General features: G+C 41.4%; 1 protein-coding gene across 1 annotated transcript; it reads left to right on the forward strand.

Annotated features, from left to right (window-relative positions):
- Positions 1-24813, forward strand: LOC308325731 (integrin beta-1-like). Its single transcript, XM_080778392.1, has 16 exons — positions 1-334; positions 14285-14351; positions 15281-15366; positions 16714-16936; positions 17396-17566; positions 17850-18088; positions 18401-18556; positions 18736-18831; positions 18935-19024; positions 19411-19554; positions 19669-19871; positions 20699-20937; positions 21033-21255; positions 21740-21975; positions 22370-22536; positions 24683-24813. The coding sequence occupies exons 2-16, from the start codon at positions 14285-14287 to the stop codon at positions 24746-24748; spliced, it is 2406 nt and encodes an 801-aa protein (XP_080634518.1). The 5' UTR covers positions 1-334; the 3' UTR covers positions 24749-24813.
- Positions 24814-26016: the final 1203 nt, after the last annotated feature.

The raw sequence follows: 26016 nt of genomic DNA on the forward strand, positions 1-26016 counted from the left end.
AAAAAGATTTCCCCACTACTTACTGTGTAACGTGTCCAGTGTGAAGCAGGGCTCTTTGCCCCCTATTTCTCGTTTTACCCCGTGCCCATTTACTTTTCTAGAATCCGGTTTTTATTGGGATAGACGTTGATTTAATTGGACAACGTACGCCTGAGACTTTGGAGAGATTCCCCGTTTTGAAAAGACTAGAAGATCCAAGGACCAGCGGACCCCCCCTCCTCAACAACACAGTTTTACCGTCCCCGCTGTTTCTTTTCTTTTAAAGACGGATACTTTGTTGCCGCAGATGTCACTGTGAATCCAGAGATAAAACAGCCCTTCGGACACCACTACGGTAAGTTGCTTGATCTGGGCAGTGAATAATAACATAATAAAACAGCCCATCATGTTCCACGGCCATTCGGAACACAACGAGAACGACAAAGAGAGGATGATGACTGCATCTTTGGGTGTGGATATACGTTAGGCACGACAGTTACTTTTGTCAGTTCTCCCCTCAATGACTGTTGATTAATGTTTCGTATAAACTTCTCCTAATGTGGTGTCTTGGTGTTTATGCTTTCTGAGAACGTGCGTGTTTTCTCCCCGGAACCCTCCTTTGTTGGTTCTGAAGAAAAACTAGGCCTTCGTCCTGCTTTATATGACCGGAGGGGCAGTATAAAAGTGTTTCTAACACGGAATGAAACAGTTTCAGCATTGTTTCTAAATTGTTTCCGTTCATCACGAATCCACGATCAATACAACTTAGTTGTTGGGAATGTACTAGTACGTTTTCTTTTGAACACTGGGTTTTTAAAGTTTCCACTTTTCAGCGAAATCGGATAAGCTGCAAGCATTATAAATTGCATTAAGTAAAGAGAATCAGTAGGTATTTGGGTAATGGCCACTTTCCCTGGGGAATTTGATAAATGCTTTATTTGTATAAATTGGATTTCTGTAGGTGAACCATTCTCAGACCTGAAATAGCTTACAACTTTATTTTCCTCCTTGGCCATTTAGGTATAATCTCCCAGTATATTTAGGGGGTATACATAAAAAAACACGTGGGCCTAGTTAGTAGAATATCCTGGTTTATTCTAAATTGGCAGGAAGTTGAGACAGGTCTGTCTAGCACAGACAGATAAGACTTTACTTTATCTTTAGTACCAGATTATAGTTGGCCTGTCCAGGCTAAGTAAAATCTTGGGAGTTTTGCTGTTGCTGCATGGAACTAAAGGAGAATGCTGCACAGGTCTTGGCTCACTTTAAGAGCATTAAGTCTGAGCTTCCAGAATCTAGTTCTAGTATATTTGTTGTGATGAATTGAACATGGTGGACCCTATTGTTAACAAGTGTAATGCTTTATGGTGTCATCCACAGTTAACAGTTTTGTATTGAGTTGTGCTTGAAATGCACTGTAATTCTCTAATCGGTTAATAAATACTTCAATCAATCAAACCAGTAAAGTACAAAGTAGCCTAAATCTTAAACTTGCTTGTAATAAAAAATCAAGTTGAAAGACGTCCAATTAGAGCAGACTCCTTTTTATAAACTTGTCTGCCCAAACAGGGATTATTATGGGTCACATAAACTGTGGTTGAGATTAACCTTAAATCCAGGACACCTCGTAGGACACCAGGATGGTTAACCAGAGGCTCTTTGTTGATCCTTGCCCACAGCCATGATTCAGACCAGCTCACTGTGCAGAATGTAAGCCTGACAAGATAGGTCTTGCCTGCCTACCTCACCCACTTCGAACCATGTAGCCCGAGGGTGTGTTTTCCTCCTCTGTCTCCCTTGTTAGCTGAGCTAAGGAGAAGCAACAGGCAAGGCGTCCAGCTCACTAGCTGCTGGGAATGATTTGTTGAACTGTGTGAAAACAGTAATCCGCATTCTCCCTCCTCCACTCATGCTTGCCAAGTTTTTGCCGCAAATCTTCAGTTAGTCACAGGGGGGCCACAGTGACTCGGTTTAATTAGTAGACTGTCAGTACTTATAGATAGACGACTCTGTAATAATATGGAAACCACGCTATATCAAGGCACATACTGTAGTTCTTTGATCGTATACAACAACACATGTGGATCACACATACAGTAAAAAGCCTCAGTGTTTATTTAGGGTCCGTGTTTACACACTCTGAGGTAAACTGACACTGAGGATTTTGCAGTGTACCTTTAGACTACATAGCTTTCTTCTTTGGCAGGGGGAGATGTTGTGTGAGATAGTGATACCAAGTCCAAGAAGCCTGGTATGTCACATCTTACTAGATTCTCTTATCAAGTCAGTCCCAGAATCTCACTGAGTCACTTCCCTTAGTTACATTGTTTTGGTGTTGGAACCGGTACAGTGAGAGAGGCGGTCAGACTCTGCCTCCTAAAGTTGTCTGCTGTAGTCAATAGTAGGGTATGTCTTTTGCACACACTGACACAGTATGACTCAGCCTGGCTGTAATGGACCAGAGTGAGTGGTGCAATGGAATATTGGTGATGCATAGCCCCGCCCTTCGTGTTCCTTGTGTTGGAGCCTGAGATGGATAGATATGAAACTAAGAATAATATAGGACTATCTATAGCTGTGTGTAATGCCAAGAAGAGGACTGCAGAGTTAGGTTATCAAATACAAAAAGCCTAGAATACTATTAGTAACTAAGTTAAGTGAGTATCGTGTTGAATTAAGTTGCTTGTTAAAAACATTCCACCACAGCAGCGACGAGTATGGCGCTGGTGGTTGGGAGGGAATGCGTTATCTCATCTCCCCAAGGATGGTTAGTGATTGGTATCTCCTCCCATGCAGCCCCCATTAGGGAGACAAGTTCCAGGCAAAGAGCATATTATGTCAAGTTTATAACTTTACAAAACGTTTACAATTCATTATGAATCCTATCTCTCATCTGTTCAGATTCAGAATCTTTACAAGTTGAGCAAGGCTAAACTTTACTACTTACAGGGACATGGACATCCATACTTACATTTTCAATTAAATGAAAGTAATTTTTGATATAATCTTTCACTGGTATATTTTCCACTAACCATTCCACATATGTTTTTTTCACAACTTCTGTGTTTGTAAACACTGTATTTGTGAGTGTTTGCCCTAACACTCACACTAAAATGACACAGGCACTGGACATCTATTATTTATTTTGACGTTAATAAATGTCGTTTCTTATTCATTCCAAAATATCCACTGTGGCTAGGACCCTGCAGCATATCCTTTATAAATATCCACTGTGGCTAGGACCCTGCAGCATATCCTTTATAAATATCCACTGTGGCTAGGACCCTGCAGCATATCCTTTATAAATATCCACTGTGGCTAGGACCCTGCAGCATATCCTTTATAAATATCCACTGTGGCTAGGACCCTGCAGCATATCCTTTATAAATATCCACTGTGGCTAGGACCCTGCAGCATATCCTTTTGAGCAGTTGACAAACACTGTAAAGACTGATCTGCGATGAAACAAAAAGTCAGTGTTTTTATTTGTGGTGATTGGGCTTAAAAACACAAGAAAAGGAGACATGACAGCACAATATAGCACAATATATATAATTAATCTTTTCTATATCGGTTAAATGACAAAATGGCAACACATGAAAGTAGTCATAATAAAGCCGGGCATTCCTGTGTTTAGGTTGGATTTCCTTTTAACGTGTTGTGTTCATAGATAAAGCGAGTTCCTCTTCCTGATCCATCCACAAGCCATTAAGGAAAAGAGGGCCCGGGGTTTGGCTTGCTTTAATGAAGGAAATGGATGCAGGGTCCTGCCAGGCTGCTCAGGGAGCTAATGGACAGAAAGTGGACTGTGACTTCCAACAGCAGGTGGGGGCTGGCTGGCAGGCTGGTTGTTTGAAGGCGAGATGGGGGAAGGGAGTCCATCAGATCTTTATGGAACCGCCCAGCATTAACAATGTGGACTTGTTTTGAATGGTTCCCTGCGCATTCACATCTCATGATACTTGGGGAAGCTGTGCTGTGCTTCATCATCGGCTTTGAGATTAAGTGTATGTTCCATTTGAGTGTATACAGGAATCGCTTGCTTTTTGAACTAAACATTAATAATATATACACTACAAAATATAGGCTTCAGGTTTGACTATACATTTATGACTTGTTTAGTTCAATGAATTGAGAAAAATGATGCTTCTCTCAAAGTTGTTGTTCAGGTCGATGTGGTTGTATTCTGAACATAGTGACAGGAAGGCTATGTGGGTGGATGTGATCTTGTGGTGCCCCACTCTCCACAGAGATAGTATGCGCATGTCACATAATGTATCTCGACTCTCGATTAATCTGGACCTCTGATTGGCTGTCATTCTCTTTCATTTCCATTTAAGGCAGCTGTTATGTTTATCCAGACTACTGCCTTAAACTAAATGCAAATGTATAATGTGATGGACTCCTAGCGTGTCAACGTCAATGATACAAGTGACAAATTACTTCTCATCAAATTGCCTTCACACAAATACCGAGAAAATGTACAGCAGAATTGAGCCTTCAATAACTGTGTATAACTGGCTATTATTGGTAGAATGTGTGTCTGTCGGTGTGAAAAAGCTCTGAACTTTAATATATAAAAAAAAAAAATATATAATAAATAATAGTTTGCTTTTGTGGAGTTAAATGAGTATTTCTGGTGACTGGTAAAAGTCTAAACTGTTAAAACCTACTAGAAGAAAACAAAAGCTGGCTAATACAGCTTGAGTGGAATGTAGAAGAGAGTAATGGAGTACTACTGACAACTTAATTTGCTATTTTGTGGCTTTTGGGTCGGCACCAATCCAGTCTTTTGAACACACCAGTTCCCTTTATGTGGACTATTTAAAGCTGCCCTCTTTAACTTTCATCATGTCCTACCAGAGATTGGAACCCAGGTTCCCAGTGCAAGCGCTGAAACCTTTACCCCAAGCATGCCTGCTTGCTCAGGGGAGATTTTGTCAGTACCACAGGATCAGCAGGGAGACCAAATACAACTAACCGTGTTAATTATGCAAGGGATAATTTATGTCCAGCCGGTCATTGTTGAGAATTACTCGGGGTGATTAGGCACCGACGTGTAAATTATCCCACTTATTACACAGCTACTCAATACATTAATTAATTCACCCAAAATTAACAACAAAAATAAGTATTTCCTTGCTCAAGGTAATGAAAGTATTCCAGTATTACACTGGGCTGACACGGTCGCCTTGGAAAACATGAAAGTGACAGTATTGATCAAATAAAATACATTTTCGGTTACTGTCGCCCATTTCTCACTTTGAGAACATTGAGAGATCGGCTCGTGAAGCAATGGAGTACGGACATTACCGCGATTGACTGCAAACAGATAAGTGCAAAATGATTAGCTTATGAGCTAATTTGGGTGAATTTCTCTTCTGGTCCGACGTGTGGCAATGCGTGATGTATCCGCCACGCCTGTGTAACATATCTGCCACATGAGCGGTCCTAGCCAATCAACATGATGAGAGTCGTGTAGCAGAGCTCTGTTGACAACATGACATGGTTGTTACACTAAAAATTGTGGTCCATAAAAGCAGGTCGTCTCAGTGAACACTGTCTGAGGCGTGGCCGTGGAGCACACTTTTTTACTTTAATTGTTTATTTGGACAGGACGATGCATATTAATGGACGTAAATACACCCGATATAGCACAGTTGCTAATTTTCATCCGCAGTCCTCACAGAAAACACAAAACGGAAAAACAGACGGTCAAACAGTGGAATACATTTACATAACATTACATGGGGAACACGGCATAAAAAAGGAAATGCACCTAAAATAATCATGAATGGTTGCAGCTTTGGTTTTCAAGCAACCATTTTTTCAGATTGTATTTAAAAGAGGGAAATGTAGCACAATCCCTTATACGCAGAGGAAGGCCATTTCATGCTACACAACCCTGTACTGAGAGGACATTTTGGCCGAATGTTGTTTGCCGGTGTGGCACTTCGCAGTCTCCTTGAGTGGTGGCTCTGGTACTGATTCCCCTATCAGGCTTTTGTTTAATTAATTCACTTAGGGGGGGCGGGCACAGACCATGTAGGGTCTTGTATATGACCCCAACCTGTTTGAATTTTAAAGTTATCAAAGCTATGTTACAATGATGAGTGGGGCTTCCTGTCAAACACTTTGAGCGCACTCTTGTAGAGCTGTTCTATGGGTTTGAGAGTAGTCACACCTGTGCAAGACCAGTTTGTGAAACGGTATTCAATGTGTGATAGGATCATACGGTGAAGATACGATCTGGCTGCTCCAACTGTGTGGAATGGTCTAATTTGTTTAAAAAATATTTAATTTAATCGTATTAGTGACTTTCTTCACATGTTTTTTAAAGGTTAGGGTTGAGTCTAATATGACTCTGAGGTGATCAGTCCTGTCCAATGAACATGACTGAACATTGAACAAACATTTTTCCAAATGTAATATAAGATGGGCTACTCTGCTATACAGTTTGGTCAAAATAAAAATTATTCACTCCAAAAAAGTTAGTGTAGCTTTATGAGGTTTCAAGAGTCTTTAAACGCATAAATGACTGTAAAAAGTGTATGTGTGTATGCAAATAAAACGGGTGTGAAACTACTAGAACACAGCCATTGGTTGTTTGTTGTCTAGGGCTGAATATATGTGCGGCTTAGCATGGTTAACCACCCACTCACATGAAACGGAGAAGTTGTTGTGGCAACCCTGTGGTGGTTGCTTTCGAAATGGAAGTGTTCTCATGCATGTGAGAGAGCAGCGTGAGCAAGCAACATTCATATTACAATAGACTAATCATTCCTGTGTGTATTATTGGTTGTCTATATACTACATGGTGGTAAATTGTAGATGTTGAAGAATATTGGGTGTTGGTCTGACTGCTCTTTCCAACTCGAAAGCAGAGCTTTGTTAATTATTACCTGGCTGATATGCCACACTACAGCTCTGTTTAGCTGCACCTTGAGCAAACGGTTAAGGTGGTTGCACACCGGCCACGTTTTTAGGAAACCCGATGGAGAAATGCCACTAAAAGTCAGAATTCGCATCCGATTCGCGCCCGGTGTGGGGGACATTTAGTCTGTTCAAAACTTTGTGGACTTCACAAACGGGTCACAGAGGGGTTACTAAAACGTGCGTTATGCATGGCCATGCATATACTCGGTACACACACACACACACACACACACACACACTACAGAAATATTGGTGACATGTCTTGTCTGTGATGAGATGAATGCTCTGCCTCATCTCCTGTTTTCAAGTGTCGGAGGCAGAGCCCACTACAATCAGGGAAAATCCCAACACCGTTTTAGATGCAGAAGTTATGGCCGTTTCTTTGTCAGCAGAGCCGCCCTAGACGGTAGACGCCATCAATAGCTGACTAACTTGGATTATTTAAACCTCTGTCTTGTGAACCATATAATATAAACTGTCTCTTAACTGTTGTTATATTATCAATACTATTACTAATACTATGCAGGTGTCCTTTTAGGCTTGGAGGACACCTCATTCAGCCATATTTATAACAACGCTAACTTGTGGTCCAATTCAGAATACACACGTGAGAATAAAACTGACATGAGATGAAATCAATAATAAAACGGGAATATAAATTGCATTGCCGTTATGTTTTTTTTACTTTATGAAAAGACATAGGTAGGGAATTTTGTTTGTTTTTATATTTGAATAATATGGTCCATTCCTCCTCTGTTGTGAGGTTTAGACAGACCACATTCTAATGGTTTCCCAGCACTCTCTGTTTCACCACAGATACCAGACCAAAATAATGTCTCTAGCACTAAAGTTTGTAGGCGGAGGGACATCACACAAGGGGTGAATTCTTTGCAAGGCAACTAGCTATGTTCTCAGTGGAATGTGCTTGGTGAATTTACATAACAGAGAGCATGCCACTGGTCCTCAAGGCATGCCTTCTTCAGACTGTAGATTGAATCAAAATGTCTGACCTGTCTGCAGGCAGCAGACCATGACAAGAAGACACTGTTGGGTTGAATTACCCCCAGCGCTCCCCAGCGGCAGCTGTCTCCGAGATTATTGACGATCCTTTTGTCTGATCCTGTAAATCAACAATTTACAACATTCCTATGTATGTTCACTATGGACTCTATGGAGTATGCTTTTTAATTTGCATTAACCCAACGTGACTCCGACCCTCATTGTTATCATGTAATCAAAAGTGTTGAAATGGCTATTAATTCCAGCTATGTTACCAATAGTTAATCGTTTCCCTTTCACCACGTATGTGCTATACTTTGTTGACTGGGATCCCCCAGGAGTCTATACTTGGTACCCTCCTTTTTGCCAAATCTCCCGTCTATTTTCTTCAAATGTTCACCTATTATAACAAGCCCAGAATATGGATGCTAGGATTTGTATAGTTAATGGCTGTTGATATCTTTGGTTAAAGTTTGTGGAACATTGTCCAGCTGGTACAAATCTAATTGGAACATGACTATGTTATACAATACAAGACTATGTTTAGTATTAATTGAAGTACTATCAACCACTTCATGCATTATTTAGTACCACACTACAGCATGCACATATTCATATCTGCAAGTTGGTCAACATAGAAGTAGCCTCTGAAACCCAGACGTTTATATTTCCAGGGAGAGAAAAAAAAAGTCTGGGTCCGAGTCCACTTCAATTCGGCATAGAATAGCTCAATCGTCGATCACTCTCTGCTGATAGAAGTGACTCACTTCTATGTTATTAACCCCTTCTAGCACACTGTGTCTGCCTTGCAGAGAATCTTTGATTAATACTAAACTTGGTGTATAATGGTGGCTGTAATATAAATGAAAGATTGGATTCCAGACAGTAAGAGCTTACAAACGCAGAGCATGTCTGGCTGTCGTCTTGTTAGACGTGACCATACAAAGCCATGGTGCTGCAAAGTTGATCCACACTACTCTAAATATTAGTCTCAGCAGTACCACCAATGTGTCATGCTGACTACCTCATAGTCCACTGTTACTGTAATTGACATCAATTCTTGGCAGGGGTCGGCATCAGAGAAATATAACTGACTCATTGAGACATGAACCATTAATCAATAATTAAACTCATGTACCGGTACTATTTAGAATGGACAAATGTCTGTGACTCACTTAGGGGCCCAAAAACACCCACTGCACTAGTAAGCGCCAACATTTTGTCTTTGGTGAGTGCGAGTAAATTATGGAGACCTGTCAGTCTGGCTGGTAGGACAAAATGTATTTCCTAGACGCAATGTAGAGGGTTTGCTCTTTGCTGACACAATCTAGACCGGCTGTGCTGCTTCCTCTTCTTTCCTCTTCATTACAGTCCTAGGCTAGGCAGCCTATGGGTGGATGGAAATGAGAACTTGGCTTCACTATTACACCTAGGAGGTCTGTAGTCTGAACACACCTAGAATATGCAAGACATCTGCCTGCTATCTGACTATGTGGAGCAGGCACAGATGCCAAGGTTGCTCTTGCACTAAAATGTCAAGACTGACATCACCTAAACCCCCCTCCCCATCCTCAACAGAGCAAGACCTTAAAGTCAGGAGAGCGATTGCATGGAGGGAGGGCTCTGAATGGCAGTGTGTGTTAGTCCAATCTCATGCAGTTGGGGCTTAAATATTTCTCAGGTTGGGGTCTACCCTCTACCTATTCAGCGGGGGCCTCCCATAATTAGAATGGGGCTGGCTGGTCACTGCCATCATCACCGGCACAGACCGCAAACCACCTGGCAACACACTGTCATCGATCATGAGGGTGTCACACTCCTTGTGGACGTACTAAAGAAAGATGCTGCGGAAAAAGTAACAGAGAATCGAGATGACTGGAGACACAACATTAAACTAACTGACTGTTTCCCCCTGATTCACAGCTTCTTTTGAAACTGATATGACCCCCCCCCCCCCACACACACACACACACACACACACCATACCATGGCTTCTTGCCAGGTTGTCTCATGGTTTTCCATGAATGGCCAGTGGATTTTCCCAACGGGAAAGACGGGCAGCTCCAGCTGTATGGCTGGGAAAGTTCCCAGAGAAATGTATCTCACTGGGAGTGTTGAGGTCTCTGAAACTGTACCTGTAGCCTGAAAGAGACATCTATCTGGGCATAGAGGGGGTGTGTGTGTGTGTGTGTGTGTGTGTGTGTGTGTTGATCTAGGAGAGAGAGAGGAGTTTAGGCTATGCCCAGGTGTTTTTTTTTCTTCTATTTGAAAACAAAACACCTGCGGTATCCGAGGCTAGAGAACATGCGACTTGCACATTCGGGTACAGGATGGCAAAGAGGTTGGGCACACGCAGTCCATTATCTGGGCGCTGCTTCTAACCACTCTAAATATTTAAAGCTACTAGTGATGCTTTCAGTTGTTCCTGCTAGGATAGGATGTTTGTATCAGAATTCTGGGTGGCAAATGTGGCTTGTTTGGTTCAAGTACTCTCAATGGTTACATATTGGTTATGCATTTTACAGGTAAAGATCACGGCCATTACATTATTGAGAGCAAACAGGAAAAGTTAAATCATATGTTGTCAAATAAAGTAGCTAACTATATGAAAGGATTTCATACACAACTTAAACTTAGGTTACATGACTTCTATTTTTTACTTTTCTTGTCAAGGTTCTGCGTCCGTACGATGGCTGCAGTGCTGAACAGTGCTGAACTGACTTTTTTTTGCCATATAATTGCTTATCAGTTGTGGAAGCAGCACAGAAGATTTAGTTTGTTTCTGTTGAGTGAGTGATATCTCCTCTTAACGGTCACTTGAGATTTTCTACTACGGTCATTCAACTGTGACTGGTGACTGACTTGTCCCTACCACAACTAACTGAACACAATTCATCACCTAGGCTTCTCATTTGAAGTTTGACCCTACTGTGATCTAATAGTCGAAGTAAGAGGATTTTTAATCCATATAATGCACTGAAACTGATGATAATAATTAATCTGAGCGCAAACATCTGTTTTTACTTCTTACACCATAAATGATGACATCCCCTCAGTTCTACCCGACTCTCATTCTGACAGTTCTCTGCAATTTGTTTCCGTGTGCAGGATGACACTCTTTAAGTGTCTCTAAAGGAATGTGGTGGTACACAGACGGTCATTACAGCTGTTTATCAGGGTTGAATTCTCTGGAAATGGTCCCACTTAATTCTGAACTTGATTCAGTCTAGTTTTTGTGTTGATTTAGTTTGTTGGGAAAATGTTGTTGTTTAATGAGGTTTTTTCTTCACTTTTAGTGTCTTAATTGACACTGAGCTTGATACAACCTTGTTTAATCCATTGGGTGGGGGTCCGTGGATAAGGAGGGTCCCTGCGGAGGTCTGCGTGGGGTAGGCTACAACCAAATGGACCCATAATAAACAGTCTAGAGTCAGAGTTTATTTTGAGAAAAGGGTAATTTGGTTCCATTTGTAGTAGGCTAAGGCTACACTCACAGTTACAGAGTCACCTGGACACATCCCGTTGTATCCACACACATAAATGCAGATAGACACAGATAATTAAATTTCATAGCACAATTCTGGAGAGGCAGCAGCTGGTTATTAATTCATGTATGAATTCTTGTTTGCCTTTCTTTGATGTTACTTTTTAGTGCAATGAGACCTCCCCACCTGCTTACATTAGTATCAATGAATCGCTGAGGGTATAGGTCAATTTTAAGATGCCATTAAACTTCACCCCTATTGCTGGGGTTTTTATGTGGGTAATATGTGTTTTTAGATATTATAGTATTTCAAATTGTCTGTGATGTCACAGACACTGGTCTCACTTCCTTCCTGGACTACATGTTGTCTCAGTATGGCAGCCCCCCCCTCTCTTCACAGTGCACCAAAGCATTATGGTCATTGTAGTAATCCAGCAATCCAGTCAAACCCTAGTCAAACACACAAACTACATAATGTTTGTGGCCATGGAGTGCAAATTTCAAACTATTATATACTACAAATACATTGAGTGACTGGAGTTTCTTCCAGCGGTGAAATGTCCCTTTAATCTAGATGTTGTACATAGAAGATAAAACCTTGATTAGGCTTTCTTTTTAGCATAAGTTTAACCTGGCATGACATACTTTTACCATTTGAGAGCTATTTAGCATGTCTGACGCCGGTTTGTGTAATCAGGCTGCCCTGTTGCACCACCATTATGATTAGCATCATTGACTAGGGGTGTGTTCACAGGATGTTGTAGACTATTTGTTTACTAGAACTCAGTGCCGTAAGCCGTTTCACTCGATACAAGTGACACTTCTCAATATAGTGTGAATATACATACGCCAGCATCAGACTTGTTACTTAGTTGTAATATTGCATTGATCTCCTCAAGGCAATCAAGTGTTCCTACCTCACACAACTTCTTACAGACGGTGTGATTCATATCAGTGAGACACTTAGGAGAGCTCAGTTTGGAGATAGCCTTTAGGCCCTATATATTCTCACAGGATGTGGTTGATTTATAGAGGCGTATACCCTCTGACCCACTGCTGTGCTGGTATTTCCGATGCCTCTGCAACGTTCTCACAAAGCACAGCTTAGAAAATGATATCAAGTTGTACCAGAAGGCAGTGCTTAATTACATGTAAAAACTATGAGCCAAATGGATGCAGTTGCAGTCATGAAGTCATGAAGTTGAACATCATCGTCCAAACTAGAGGTCAGCCTATTTTGAGTGAATCGAGTCACCAGTCGCCACACAGCTGTTGACTTAGCTTCAGTCAACACCGCCCGGCTGGGTTTGTGTATCATACCGGGGCAGTGCGAAAGAACTGCAGTAAGCTTCTAACTCTCAGGTTTGGGCAGGCGGTCGACGGAAATGTGTCACAGAGGGTGAGGGGAATCACAGGGAATGAAGAGGAGGAGGGAGAGGCATGAAGCTGCCTGACCAAATAAGGGACCACACACACACACACACACACAGCTTTCTGTTTTCTGTTACGTGGTGTCCTTCACAAGACAAGACCTAGCTTAATAGGAATGTTGGCCCACCATTAAATCTGTCATTAAGCTGTTGTCACGCCAAACAGACAGTAAACATTCGTCCTTATTTCCATAGACGAGATTCAAGAATGAAACAAAAGCGGCATGCAATATGATTTACAATAGACATAATTGGGTGACAGGTTTACTTATTATTTATCATCCTGATGCACTCTTAGTGAGTAGTGACTATGATCAGGAGGCAACATAAGACTGTCACTTCTTAAATAAGTCACTATTGTTTTTCACTGTTGTGCTCAGTGCTAATCCTTTGACAACTTCACGTTCCAACCGAACCTATTGTAGTCAGTGTCCCTATTTTGGGCATGGCTTTAAAGGTGAATATTTTCAAAATAATTCAGAAGTAGAAAACCAACAGTTTCAGATGTGCTATTTCCATTATTTGTCGTACGACAAAGTGTATATAGGGATTCATTGGTTAATGTAAATGTACTCATCTTCAGTTTATCTGGAATAATTTGCAGACTTTATTTTGAAACCCGAATGAAGATCTCCTCTTGTTATAGTTCTAGTTAGGAGTGCAGACTCAGAGCAGCACTGGGACTGTTTCCAAAAGCCGTCAGAATAATGTACTGTGGTTTGTGGTAGCGGTGTCTGGACATAGCATAATAGTTCCTCCATATTTGGAAATAGAGTTTGAGCTGGTCCTCGTCTCAGTCATCAAGTGGCACCTTGGACATGTTGCAACTTTGGTACAGCAACAGTCTTCCTCTGGGTATTTCCTGGGAGCGTAGAACTCGACCTCGGTATGCTATGTCTCCAAAAGGTCTCAAAAGCAGGGGAACTTACTCATTTTTAAAGATGTGTGAAAAGTCTTTAAATATTTATATAAAATCAATTGAGTCTGACTTTGACATCTGTTAAAGACATTCTAACCCTGTGAGGTTAATGCATGTTACAGATGCCTTACAAAAACCTGAGGAATATAAACGCATGCATATACAGGACACAGTCACACACACGCACGCATTCGCATTAGCATAGTAACACTGGGCCTGGTTCCTGTTTACATGTTGTTTACTGATACCTGCTGTGAGTGAGGAAGCTGCTCATCCAGGAATCACGTTAACATCAAACATGTGACCGCAGTTCCATTATTGAGGCTGTTTGTCTGTAGTGGGCTATTATTAATACTGTGAGATGCTGCAATTTTGACTGCAGTCCTGCTTATTGTTTGTTTTGTAACAATGGCATTGACAATCTAGGAATTGTATCTTTATTCTACTTCTGCATTAATTGTAAATGGAATGAGTGGTTTTGACTGAATATTTTGTTTTGACTAACCCTATTGTGCTTTTTTTTGTGTCTTTGTACAGATGGATTTCCGGTTACTTTTGATATCGACATTATTATCAGTCCTTCATAACAGCAGGGCACAACAAGGTAAGATGCAGAGTCTCTGCATTATTGTCGGGGAGGTGTCTCTGTAATGTGTATCGAAAATGTAACTAATTCGGTAGCAATGGCGTTTTCTCTCAATCAGTTGATTCTTCATATCCGTGAAAACGGCCGGGATGACACGTTTATTTTCCAAACTGTTCTTATATGAGGCAATCCAAAATCGCCCTATGGGGATTACAATGCAAATAAAAAGTACATGAACCCGTGGATTCAGACTTCGGTGCTCTATATTGATTAACTTTATCGGTTGCTTTTGTGCTATGAGATCAGAACTTTGTGTTCTCAACACATTTTCGAGCACTTTATTGTTGAGTGGAACATTTTCCTGTTGGCAATGCAACACTTTCTAATAGCATTCACTCTGGCACTTCAGATTATTATAATACTATAGGCTATAGCATGCGCAGACCACTCATTATTACACTATTCCATTTGGCTTTTTCCTAACCATCTACTGTATGCTGTAAACTATGGTACCATACTATCACTTACTCAATTATAGTTTTTTATGACGATACTTTTTTTTTTTTTTACAAGATCACATCATTTCTTGGAAATACTGCCTGAAGCATGACTCATTTATTTTCAATTGGAAGGTAGCCCATACCATGCTTTACTGCCAGCAACAAAGACTAAGTGAAGTGAGTGCTTCTATAGGCCTACTTGGTAAACGGACATGAGTTGAAACTGTACTTGGTTGGCTGTTTTTCACTCTGCACCAAATCTCATTGTCAAAAATAGCCAATGTACAAGTCCACAACACGTTGCAACATAACACGTTGCGAACTTGTAGACAAGCAATTTTTGGCGAACATTCCCCTCAGAATACTGTAGGGAGAGACACAGGGGTTCAAGTGGTTAATAATGCTGTTTCCACAGGTGCATTCATTGTTGTTGTGTATTCATTTCAGAGGGGAGTATCTGCATCAAGGCTAATGCACAGTCATGTGGGGAATGTATCCAGGTCTCTGAAACATGTGGATGGTGCACAGACGTGGTGAGTTACATTGCTAAAGCTTACATTTAACTATTTTATCATTGGTGTGATGATCGTTATTTTGTCTGAGTGATGTGTTCTCTGAGGTGGTTATTACTGTATATTTTATATATAGAGCAGTGGTATTAGTGCTGTCTAAAGCCCAAACTGCACCAATGATAATGGCAGTTGCAAGGAGTTGAATTGGTGTGGTTGACCACACCAATGGTTGACCGTTTTGTTGCAAGGAGTTGCTTATGGCATAAGTTGTTGATCATGATTTAAAAGGTCACAGTTATATAACAGAGGCTCAGCAACACAGAGTGTTAGTTATTCTAATTACATTTTGTATGTATCTTTTGGATACTCTATTATTTGTGTTTTGAAAGTCAGAAACTGTAATGCAATAAAACCTCTAATTTACCAAAGCCCAATGTGGTTGTTTTTATAATTCCATAGTGTTGTCGAATACATTTACGCTTAATAATCGTGAAACTGTAGTTTTTTATCGTTGTATCCCTATTCCCTACTCAGCAGACTGGTGGTAATCCATCTGCAAAGATTGTTTAACTGGTAAAGTTGTATCATTATGACTGCATTATACCATGGGATATAATTTAACTGAATTGCTTTTCTACAGAAACACTAACAGTAATTAATTTAATTTGAACTTAAATCTAGTGTTGCATGTTGATGAATGTTTGATGCAGAGGAGAAAAATTATTCTTAAGGTCATGTGGTGTCCTGGGAATCAGGTCGTTTTGACTCTGTGCATTGTCTCAGGCTCTCTGTGCCTTGTGGGCTATCATGTGCATTCAATCTATACAGATAATTAAGTTAAATTAACCTTATTGGTCATCTGTTTCTCTTTATGCTTGTTGTCCAAGAATAATGAATTGCATATAATTGATGTTGGATCCAGGAGTAGCATCTGTAGAATATTTGTGACTATCCTTGTTTACATTTTCAAATAACAGAATGGAAATGATTTGTTTAAAGAATGGAAACGTCATAGAGTCAGTGAATTGGAGAACTATCCTGCCTTCTTTCTTGGCTTTTCCTGCAGGCTCAAAGTGTGAAAGAATCCTAGTTACCCTTTGTAAAATCAAAAATGTCAGCTGAAGTGATTTTAAAAAAGAAATCCTGGAACGGTTATTCCCTCTTTTTGATCAGATGGTTTAAATTCCTGACACACCATGTGATGACCAGTGTCCTTTGTCGGTTTAAAACCTTCGGTTTTACACATTATTTGTTATTCCTTCCATCTAAATTCTGAGACGGCTGTAATGCGACGGTGACCAATGATCTCCACTGACTTTGAACACTTTTTTTTGTTTTGTTCCTGCTCTTCTTCCTCCCTTACAACAGAATTTCCTCAACCAGGGCGAGTCGAAGTCAGCCCGATGTGACGACCTGGCATCCCTGAAAAAAAGGAACTGCAACGTGACCATGATCGAGAACCCACGCGGCAGCATGGTTATTGACAAGGACATTCCTGTCACCAACCGCAAGAAGGACGTGGCCGAGAAACTAGACCCTGAACAGATCACCCAGATCCAGCCTCAGAAGCTCACCCTCACCCTCAGATCTGGTAAAGAATAAAGATGTATATATATTTAGGGGGAATAGCCAATAATGCACTTTTGCACAAAATGACCTCTTTGTTGGGGACGTAACAACTACAAATAAAGGCAAGAAAGCCTTCTAGCATGGAATTCTCCTTTAAATCTCTCAATGCTTTATACAGGTCATAGACATACTGCGTAGAGATCAGTTGGATAATGATAGACTTTCTGCACGTTTTTTAACATGTTTTTCCACACCGGAGTATTAAAGCAAAATACAAAAGTCTGGGTGTTTTGGGACGAACAATGAAAAGAACAAATCTGTAAAATAAATTATAATAATAATTCATTAATATGATATTTTAGTACAAAATCTAAGCAAACTATTCGAAAGAGAGAAGCTGTAGTAGTTAGTCGAGCTTGTGGAAAGGAGAGATGTCGGTATAGTATACTAATAATAGTATACTGTGATATGGTTCCACCAGGTGAGCCTCAGACCTTCAAACTGAAGTTCAAGCGTGCTGAGGACTACCCCATCGACCTGTACTACTTGATGGACCTGTCCTTCTCCATGAAGGACGATCTGGAGAACGTCAAGAACCTGGGAACCGACCTCAAGAGGGAAATGCAGGAGATCACCTCTGACTTCAGGATCGGTAGGAGTAACTCAAACTCATGTTTAAATGGTTTCATGGTTTTAGTCAAGAAATGTAATCATACAGTCTCCTAGTTCAAAGTATGTGACGGCCAGAGATCACCGATACACAATGAACGTTCTCTATACATAAAGACTGATGATTGCATTTCTATGTAACCTGTTTTCACCCCAGCATCAATTCCACCAGGGGAGATGTCTCCTATAGTGGATCGTTGGTACAGTACAGTACCTCGCAAACACAGTAGCTCAGCCTCTGAAAACACAGTCCTTGTTGTCCTCAGGGTTCGGCTCCTTTGTGGAGAAGACGGTGATGCCGTACATCAGCACGACGCCCACCAGGCTCCTCAACCCCTGCACAGGCAACCAGAACTGCACCAGTCCCTTCAGCTACAAGAACGTCCTGAGCCTCACCAAGGAGGGAGACGAGTTCAACAAGCTGGTCAGTCAGCAGCAGATCTCGGGGAACCTGGACTCTCCGGAGGGAGGCTTTGACGCCATTATGCAGGTGGCCGTCTGTGAGGTGAGAAGGATTTAGTTACACACTGGAGTATAGTTGGCTGAACTGCATTAGCTAAGGAACACTGTGGCCCTTTAACCCATTTTGACCTGAGATGTCTTCTATATCCTGTCAGTCGTTCTTCGATTTTTCAAAAATAGCAGACCTACAAGCTCGAGCTCGACCTACGAGCTTGTAGATCTGCTATTTTTCAATAGCTAAAGCATGACATAATGCTAACACCAAAAGGGGTTCCCATCCCAAAATGGGTTAAGAACGAAAATATCTGTTTGTCGGACTTCTAAATGAAGCGTCTGTCTGTCTCTGCCCTGTTAGAAACAAATCGGCTGGAGGAATGTGACTCGCCTGCTGGTGTTCTCCACCGACGCTGGTTTCCACTTCGCTGGAGACGGCAAGCTGGGTGGCATCGTCCTGCCCAACGATGGCAAATGTCACCTGGAGAACAACGTGTACACCATGAGCCACTACTATGTATGTGTTTCATACCAGAGTATAGTTTTTGTAACCAAAAATGTATTGCATAATATTGAATGGACACTTAAGTTCTTCATGATTTCGGTGTTGCCACTGGTGTTATTTGTATACGTTGAGTATTTGCTTGTTCCCATATTGATTTAGTTATTTTCATTTAATTATTTTTTAAATAAAAGGACTACCCCTCTATTGCACACTTGGTGCAGAAGCTGAGTGACCACAACATCCAGACAATCTTTGCCGTCACAGAGGAGTTCCAGCCCGTTTACAAGGTAAAGGCCACTCTTGAGACTTCATAGTGATCCAATGATTATAGCCTTGTGTGATATTCCAAAGAATTTGATGTGATCAACATTCATGTCCTATCCCTGACAGGAGTTGAAGAATCTCATCCCCAAGTCGGCTGTGGGAACTCTGTCCTCCAACTCCAGTAACGTCATCAAGCTCATTATAGATGCTTACAATGTGAGTTGATCAGTAGTGTGTTCACATCTTCAAGGAACATGTATAGCACTTTTCTAAACAAAGTTACAAAGACCTTTACAGAACATGTTAAAAATAGCAAGATGGCATTCTACACTGAAATCAAAAGGCATGGCTAGTTAGACACGCTATGCTCCTTAGCGTCAATGGTAAATGCAGGGAATGCATGAACCTGACCACAGGATGCTGCTAAATAGTACCTTCTGCAGAACTGGTCCATTGATAAATACGCAACTACCAATGGATTTTCCTCACAGTGGAACAACTTGTTGCTGGATTAAAATCAATTGTAAGATAAAGTTGAATTCAAAAGGTGAAGTTATTTCGTCAATTGTGAGCAGCATTAACCTGTCTCCTCTGTGTTCTAGTCTCTGTCATCTGAAGTGATCCTAGAGAATCATGGCAGGCTGCCTGAAGGAGTCTCCATCACATACAAGGCCATCTGTAAGAACGGTGTGGTGGGGACCGGGGAAAATGGGAGGAAGTGCTCAAACATCTCCATCGGAGATGAGGTATTACTATTAATTTATCTTAACAGAAAGAATCTGAAGAACTTAAGATTGCGTAGTAGCACTGTTTGAAATGTGTAAAGAAATGGATAGTAATGGCACTTTAATCTTCCTCAGGTGCACTTTGAGATTTCTGTGGAGTCCCAGAAGTGTTCGTCTCACGGCAAACCGGAGATAATTAAGATCAAGCCCCAGGGATTCACTGAGGAGGTGGAGATTGTGCTCAAGTTCATCTGCGACTGTGACTGCTCCAAAGGAGGAGAGACCAACAGTCAGAAATGCCACGAAGGCAACGGAACCTTTGAATGTGGAGCTTGCAAGTAAGAATGAAGGCAAACGTATCACTATTATGTTGCACTGATCAAAGCATGACTCCCCATTGACCTGGAAAGATGATAGGACCACCTGACCACATTCTTTGAAATGGACAGACCAACTGAATCCTGGTTAAAGCTGCCTTAGAGCTATCTTTGTAGATTGGTTTTATATTGTGCATATAATATACCGGTAAGTATAACTCACTTAATCTCATGTCTATAGAGCGCCGCAGTCCCTCCCCCTTTCAGAAAAGCGAGTGGCCCAGGAAATGAAACCACCATGCATTCTTCCATCGGCACTTCTTTTTTATAATTTATTTAAAGACGGTTACGCCGCGGACAAAGCCAACTCGAATCGTGACGAATCATGACAATGAACCCAATGTTTTGGGCCGATCAAATCATTAGAAAGAAGAAAAGAAAGTCAGGAGACAACACTATTTGTTTTGTTTTTCGTCTTATACATTATTTGATCGGCCCAAAACATTGTGTTCATTGTCATGATTTGTCACGATCCGAGTTGGCTTTGTCCGCGGCGTAACCGTCTTTAAATAAATTATATTAGAAGTGCCGATGGAAGAATGCATTGGGGTTTCATTTCCTGGGCCACTCGCTTTTCTGAAAGGGGGCGGGACTGCGGCGCTCTATAGTGATGTGAACTGGTACACTCCTGGGTTTTTTGTTATGTTATGTGTCTTATAGTAGTAGTAGTATTTGACTTTGATTCCTCTGCCATTCATAATGGGGAACGTGAGGCTACATTCCCTTGTATATATTTAAGATTATTTGCTCTATGCTCTCTTTAACTTTATTTGACATTGTTCTTTTAGGTGTAACGAGGGGCGTATTGGCAGGCTGTGCGAGTGCAGTAAGGACGAGGTGAGGACGGAGGATCTGGATGCCAACTGCCGCAAAGACAACGGCACAGATATCTGCAGCAACAATGGAGACTGTGTCTGTGGCACCTGTGAGTGCAAGAAACGAGACAACCCAGCCGAGATCTACAGTGGAAAGTACTGCGAGTGTGACAACTTCAACTGTGACCGCTCCAACAACAAGCTCTGTGGAGGTGAGCCTTCTGGACTGCTTTGTGTGAATGTGAATCTTTTTACATGGTTTGCTTTGCAACACTACTCAACTCTGCTTGTGTCTCCCCTCTCTCAGGACATGGACGCTGTGATTGCAGGGTGTGCATCTGTGATGCCAACTACACCGGAAGTGCCTGTGACTGTTCCCTAGACCAGTCCACCTGTGTGGCCAGCAATGGACAGATCTGCAATGGCCGTGGAACCTGTGACTGTGGTGTCTGCAAGTGCACCAACCCCAAGTTCCAGGGCACCACCTGTGAGATCTGTCCCACCTGCCCTGGAGTCTGCACGGAGCACAAGTGAGTTTTCCATATCAGATTGGATTACATTTTACAGATTTTTTCCATTTCACTAAAATGGCTATATTTCTTATGTTACAGAATGCACAAAGCAGTTTTCAGTAAAATATAAATGGGAAATGACATTTTGAGTGGCCACAATATATAAACCACCAGCTCAGTGGCCTTGTGTGGTCCGCCTGGAGATTTGGAGATCAAGGGTTCAATTGCGCTTGACAATGTGTCACAAAAACGATGTTCAGGTTCCCGTATCCAGCATTATTGGTACATGTTCCACTGCTTTCCCCTCCATCCCTCTGCACTAAAGACATTGCCTATTAATGCTGTTGTGTGCATAAACTGTACGGATGGATTTGTTTTTATGTCCGTATACGGATACCCCAGGGCACATCTGCCCTCCCGCAGGCCGTTTACTAGGTTTACTGATATCTTGTTACTCTAATTAAAAAAACTAAAATACATGTACATATTTCTCTCTCCACAGGGACTGTGTGCAGTGCCGGGCGTTTGAGGCTGGTGAGAAGAAGGACACATGCCAGCGAGACTGCAGCTACTTCAACCTGATCAAGGTAAAGGACCGCGACAAGCTTCCTCAGCCCACCGACCAGAGCTTCCCCCTGACACACTGTAAGGAGCGCGACGCCAACGACTGCTGGTTCTACTACACCTACGCCGTCCGGAACGACACCACCAAGGAGGTCTTCGTGGTGGAAACGCTGGGTGAGTGTCGCTGCCGGTGCCGAGGCAATTATGGGGAATATAGGCATGTTTGACGCAAGCAGATTGTAAACTTGGTTATATACTCGACGATACCGCATTGGCTGTTGCTACTCATTGAAGGGACGTGTCAACGGTGCCGCATACCATATACCGCATATATTGTAGTCTCGGGTAGGTACATACGTACGTAAAACTCAGGCATATTTCTTGCACTGGAATCATGGCTAACCGCCCTGGGTGGTGTTGACGTATGACCACAGTGGCTAATCTGTATTTACGTCTGTGGATTTCAAGTATATACATGTGACATTTCCAGACATCGTAGATGATGATGCAAATGATGCGTGTTCGTTCCCTGTGTGATGATGCCGTTTGCTCGCTCCGTGTCTTTCAGAGTGTCCGGCGGGCCCTGACATCATCCCCATTGTGGCGGGTGTAGTAGCAGGCATTGTGCTTATTGGTCTAGCCCTGCTGCTGATCTGGAAGCTGCTCATGATCATCCATGACCGCAGAGAGTTTGCCAAGTTTGAGAAGGAGAAGATGAACGCCAAATGGGACACAGTAAGTCACTGATACCTGTATATAACCATTAACACTGACTGAGGATGGTAAGGCTTCATACATGTAGGTCTGGCAATTACAGAAAATGCATTGACAATTATTATGTCAATTGTAATTCTGTGTTGTAAACGTTGGTCTCCAAAACACACACAAACTATTTTCTGAATATAATATATAATATAATACCTATAGTCAAAAATGCAATATGATCAGCAATAAATATTTATAACTGGGAAAGAAACAATAAGAATAGAAGTCTAGAAATGAAATGGAGTTTTAAACAAATTGTAAAATTGTGTTAAAAGATGCATTCAGGGGATGTGAATGTTTCTGATGAGCTCAGTGTCCCCCTGCTGTTCTCATGAACAGAAAGACAACCTCAGCTCTTTCCTACTGTACTGTTTGGTCTCCATCTGTTGAGGGAGTGGCTTGTTCCCTTCCCCATGGCTACCAGTACTGCCCCTCACTGTCAAAATGACAGCACTGCATATCCATAAAAGGCAAGGAAGTGTGCATGTGTTTGGGGGCAGTGCAGAGGCCATCACCACTGCTGTGTATGAGATCTCCCTAGCAGCTCAAACGGATGGCCATGCAGCAAACTGAGACAGATTCCAGTTCAACAGTGGCTCACATTCAGAAATATGACTCAAGTAGATTCCTTAGGCGTGTTGCTTCTTATATCCTTTTCTCCCTCTCATGCTCATTTCTTCTTAACTTTAGCTTGAGCTCATATCTTTTTCTTCCATCTGGTCACCTGTATAAAACAGATCTTATATCATAATGAGACTTCCCAGGAAAAGGAAAAAATTCCAACTTGTTCTGTCTTTTCCTATTAACCGTCTTTTTCTTTCTATGCTGTTTCTGTCTTGTCTTTCCTTGACATTCTCCACTATAGCAAGGGAATCCCATTTACAAGAGCCCCATTAATAAATTCCAGAATCCCAGCTATGGGAATAAAGCTGCTGCCCTATAAGACAAAGTTTGTATTGTCTCTGTGTGTGTGCTACTGTATGCACTCGACTGCTGGAGTGTTTAATGTCTGTGAATTTGCATAGATTTACAGTGTCCAGTCCACACCCACACTAATAAAGTCAATCAAAACAAGTTTGGGTAATGGATGAGAAAGTCTGTTTGTTTTTTTTGGAGGAGGGTAGACATTAACCCATTGATGCCTGAGGCCGAATCTGGGAACGCCTTCTAGGGCCTGACCTAAGGTTTCTGAAAACCTTCAAATTCTGATGGTTTTTTTTTTTAATAGTTATATTGCTACATTTATAGCAATAGCTGATGAGACACAGAGAGAGCGCCGGCATCAAGGGTAGAACAACGTATACGTTGCACCAGGCGTCAATGGGTTAAGTTTTACTTTGATTAACATTGAAATCAAAGCTTTGATAACTGTGTGCTGTGTTTTTGATAACGGTGTGTTTCATTAGCCTCGCATGGCCAGACTAATATCACTGCGTTAGTCTGGAACTTCAGTGTGAAAGATTTATTTCCAAAGGACTACAAACGGTTACAAACAGACTCCAACACAGCAAAGAAAGTCTCACTTTGAATAGTGAGCTCTGATTGGTCACCCACAACTCTGGGGTGAGCGAAATGTAATTAAAACTGAGGAGTGCCAGACCAATCTCCCCATGATTATATTTTTCCTGTGGCAGATTTGTCTGGTTTCCAGGCTAGCGTTTCATTACAATAATGATCTATATTCAGCTTGAGGTGATATTTTACATCCAAATAATGCAATGTAGGTAGTCTTTACTAGTCAGTCAAATAATCAATTGTTTGCACTGTACAATATCAGCCAGGAACGTTACATACCATCTAAGTAACATGTTGACTACATGCAGTATTTATATATGCAGTATTTATATATTTGACATACATTTGCTAACAAGTCATCTATATGTAACATGTAGTTGACATGTTAGATTAAATTCACATTGTACTTTGTAAAAAATCACTTCTGTCAGACTGTGTGTGAACTCAGTAGTGCTAAATACACCCTGCTGAATTGCTTTTGAAAACGTGCAGATTAAGCTATGTTATGGTTTGATGAGTGTTGTGGTGTGCTGTATCTAATCACATTACTCAATATTCACATTTAACTCATTATCCTTTTCCCCGCTCTCTCTCTCTTCAGGGTGAGAATCCCATTTACAAGAGTGCCGTAACGACTGTCGTCAATCCAAAGTACGAGGGCAAATGATGGAGCTTCCTCTTCGTCATGACAACACTGTATGCAAAAGAATATGGGGATGGGAGGGAGGAGGTCTGGGTGGGGGGACATTATGGGGGGGGGGGGGGGGGCAGGTTTTTTTTTAAAGGTCTCACTGTTTTGTTTTGATGTTTCACCAAATGATAGCATTGCATTTTGCCACTATTTCCTTATGTTTTACTAACTTTTTTTTTCTATGCATCATTTGGAAGCTGTACAGTCTGTATAAATGTGGGCTTTTTATTGTCATTTTTCCTTCATTTATTTTCTCTGTGGATGTTGAGAGAATGTTTGAAACTTGTTTTCTGCCACAGGACTGGCAAGGTAAACCGGAAGCCTAGTTTGTGCCTTTCTTTAAGAACCTTCGAGCCATTGTTGTATTTTGTTGAAGGTTGAATTGGAAGTCAATGTGGGACAGGAAATGGTGAGTTCTATTCCAAAATGCTTTATTTCCATTTTGGGGAAGAAATATGTTTAAGCACAAGCTTGTAGTTGGTAAGCAGATGCCTTCATAAGGTTCATTACTTCAGTGTCATAAAATGTGTGCTTATCTGTGATGCTAATTCTTTAGGGGACTCAAATGGAGGATGATATGGCATTTTAGAATGGAACTCTTTGGATGTAGCGATTAGCTGGCCACGTGTGGCAGCAATTAATTGTGTACAGTTAGTCTATCGAGTCTGTGCAAAGCCATAAATGTAATCACAGAATGGGGCAGAAGGCGATAGTATGTGTTTTGTATCGATGTATTCCATCCAAACAATCAATTGAATTGTATCTTTGGTGAGAGAACATTGTTGTTATTTAGGTCGTCTTTCTAGATGAGAAAGACACCAGTGTACAGTAGCATTACCTTTTGGCTCCAGGTTTGAATCGCTTGATTTTAAAAAGACACTCAGGACCATGATTCTTTATACTAGCAATGCCAAATACATGTGAACCTGCCTTATTTGCTAACTAAAACTCTGTTTTTAAAATGCCTCGTTTTGCTTGCAGAAGCTGTTTGTTTTGTTTGTCTTGTTTTTCGATGGGGTGCTGTTTTCAGTGAGGCTGTTCCAGCTTATTTGTATTGTATTTTTTTATGTCCGTTATCACTTCATTCTTACTTGGTGCCTCGATCAAAGTTGTTTTAGACAAGGGTGACCACATTTCATTTTAGCCGTAAAAAAGATCAGTGTTAAGGGAATCATCAGATCTTCCTTGAATTTCTAATTTTGTAATGGAAAAGAACAGTCAAGGTTCCACTTTTTACCCTTGTT

Source organism: Protomyctophum bolini (genome assembly GCF_963924005.1).
Source record: "Protomyctophum bolini genome assembly, chromosome: 12".
Taxonomy (NCBI): domain Eukaryota; kingdom Metazoa; phylum Chordata; class Actinopteri; order Myctophiformes; family Myctophidae; genus Protomyctophum; species Protomyctophum bolini.

Excerpts from the sequence above, each read along its gene's own strand:
- LOC308325731 (XM_080778392.1), top strand. The coding sequence starts at position 14,285 with ATGGATTTCCGGTTACTTTTGATATCGACATTATTATCAGTCCTTCAT. Across the intron at positions 16,937-17,395 it reads CACCCTCACCCTCAGATCTG|GTGAGCCTCAGACCTTCAAA; the intron begins GTAAAGAATAAA and ends TGGTTCCACCAG. Across the intron at positions 21,976-22,369 it reads CTTCGTGGTGGAAACGCTGG|AGTGTCCGGCGGGCCCTGAC; the intron begins GTGAGTGTCGCT and ends CGTGTCTTTCAG.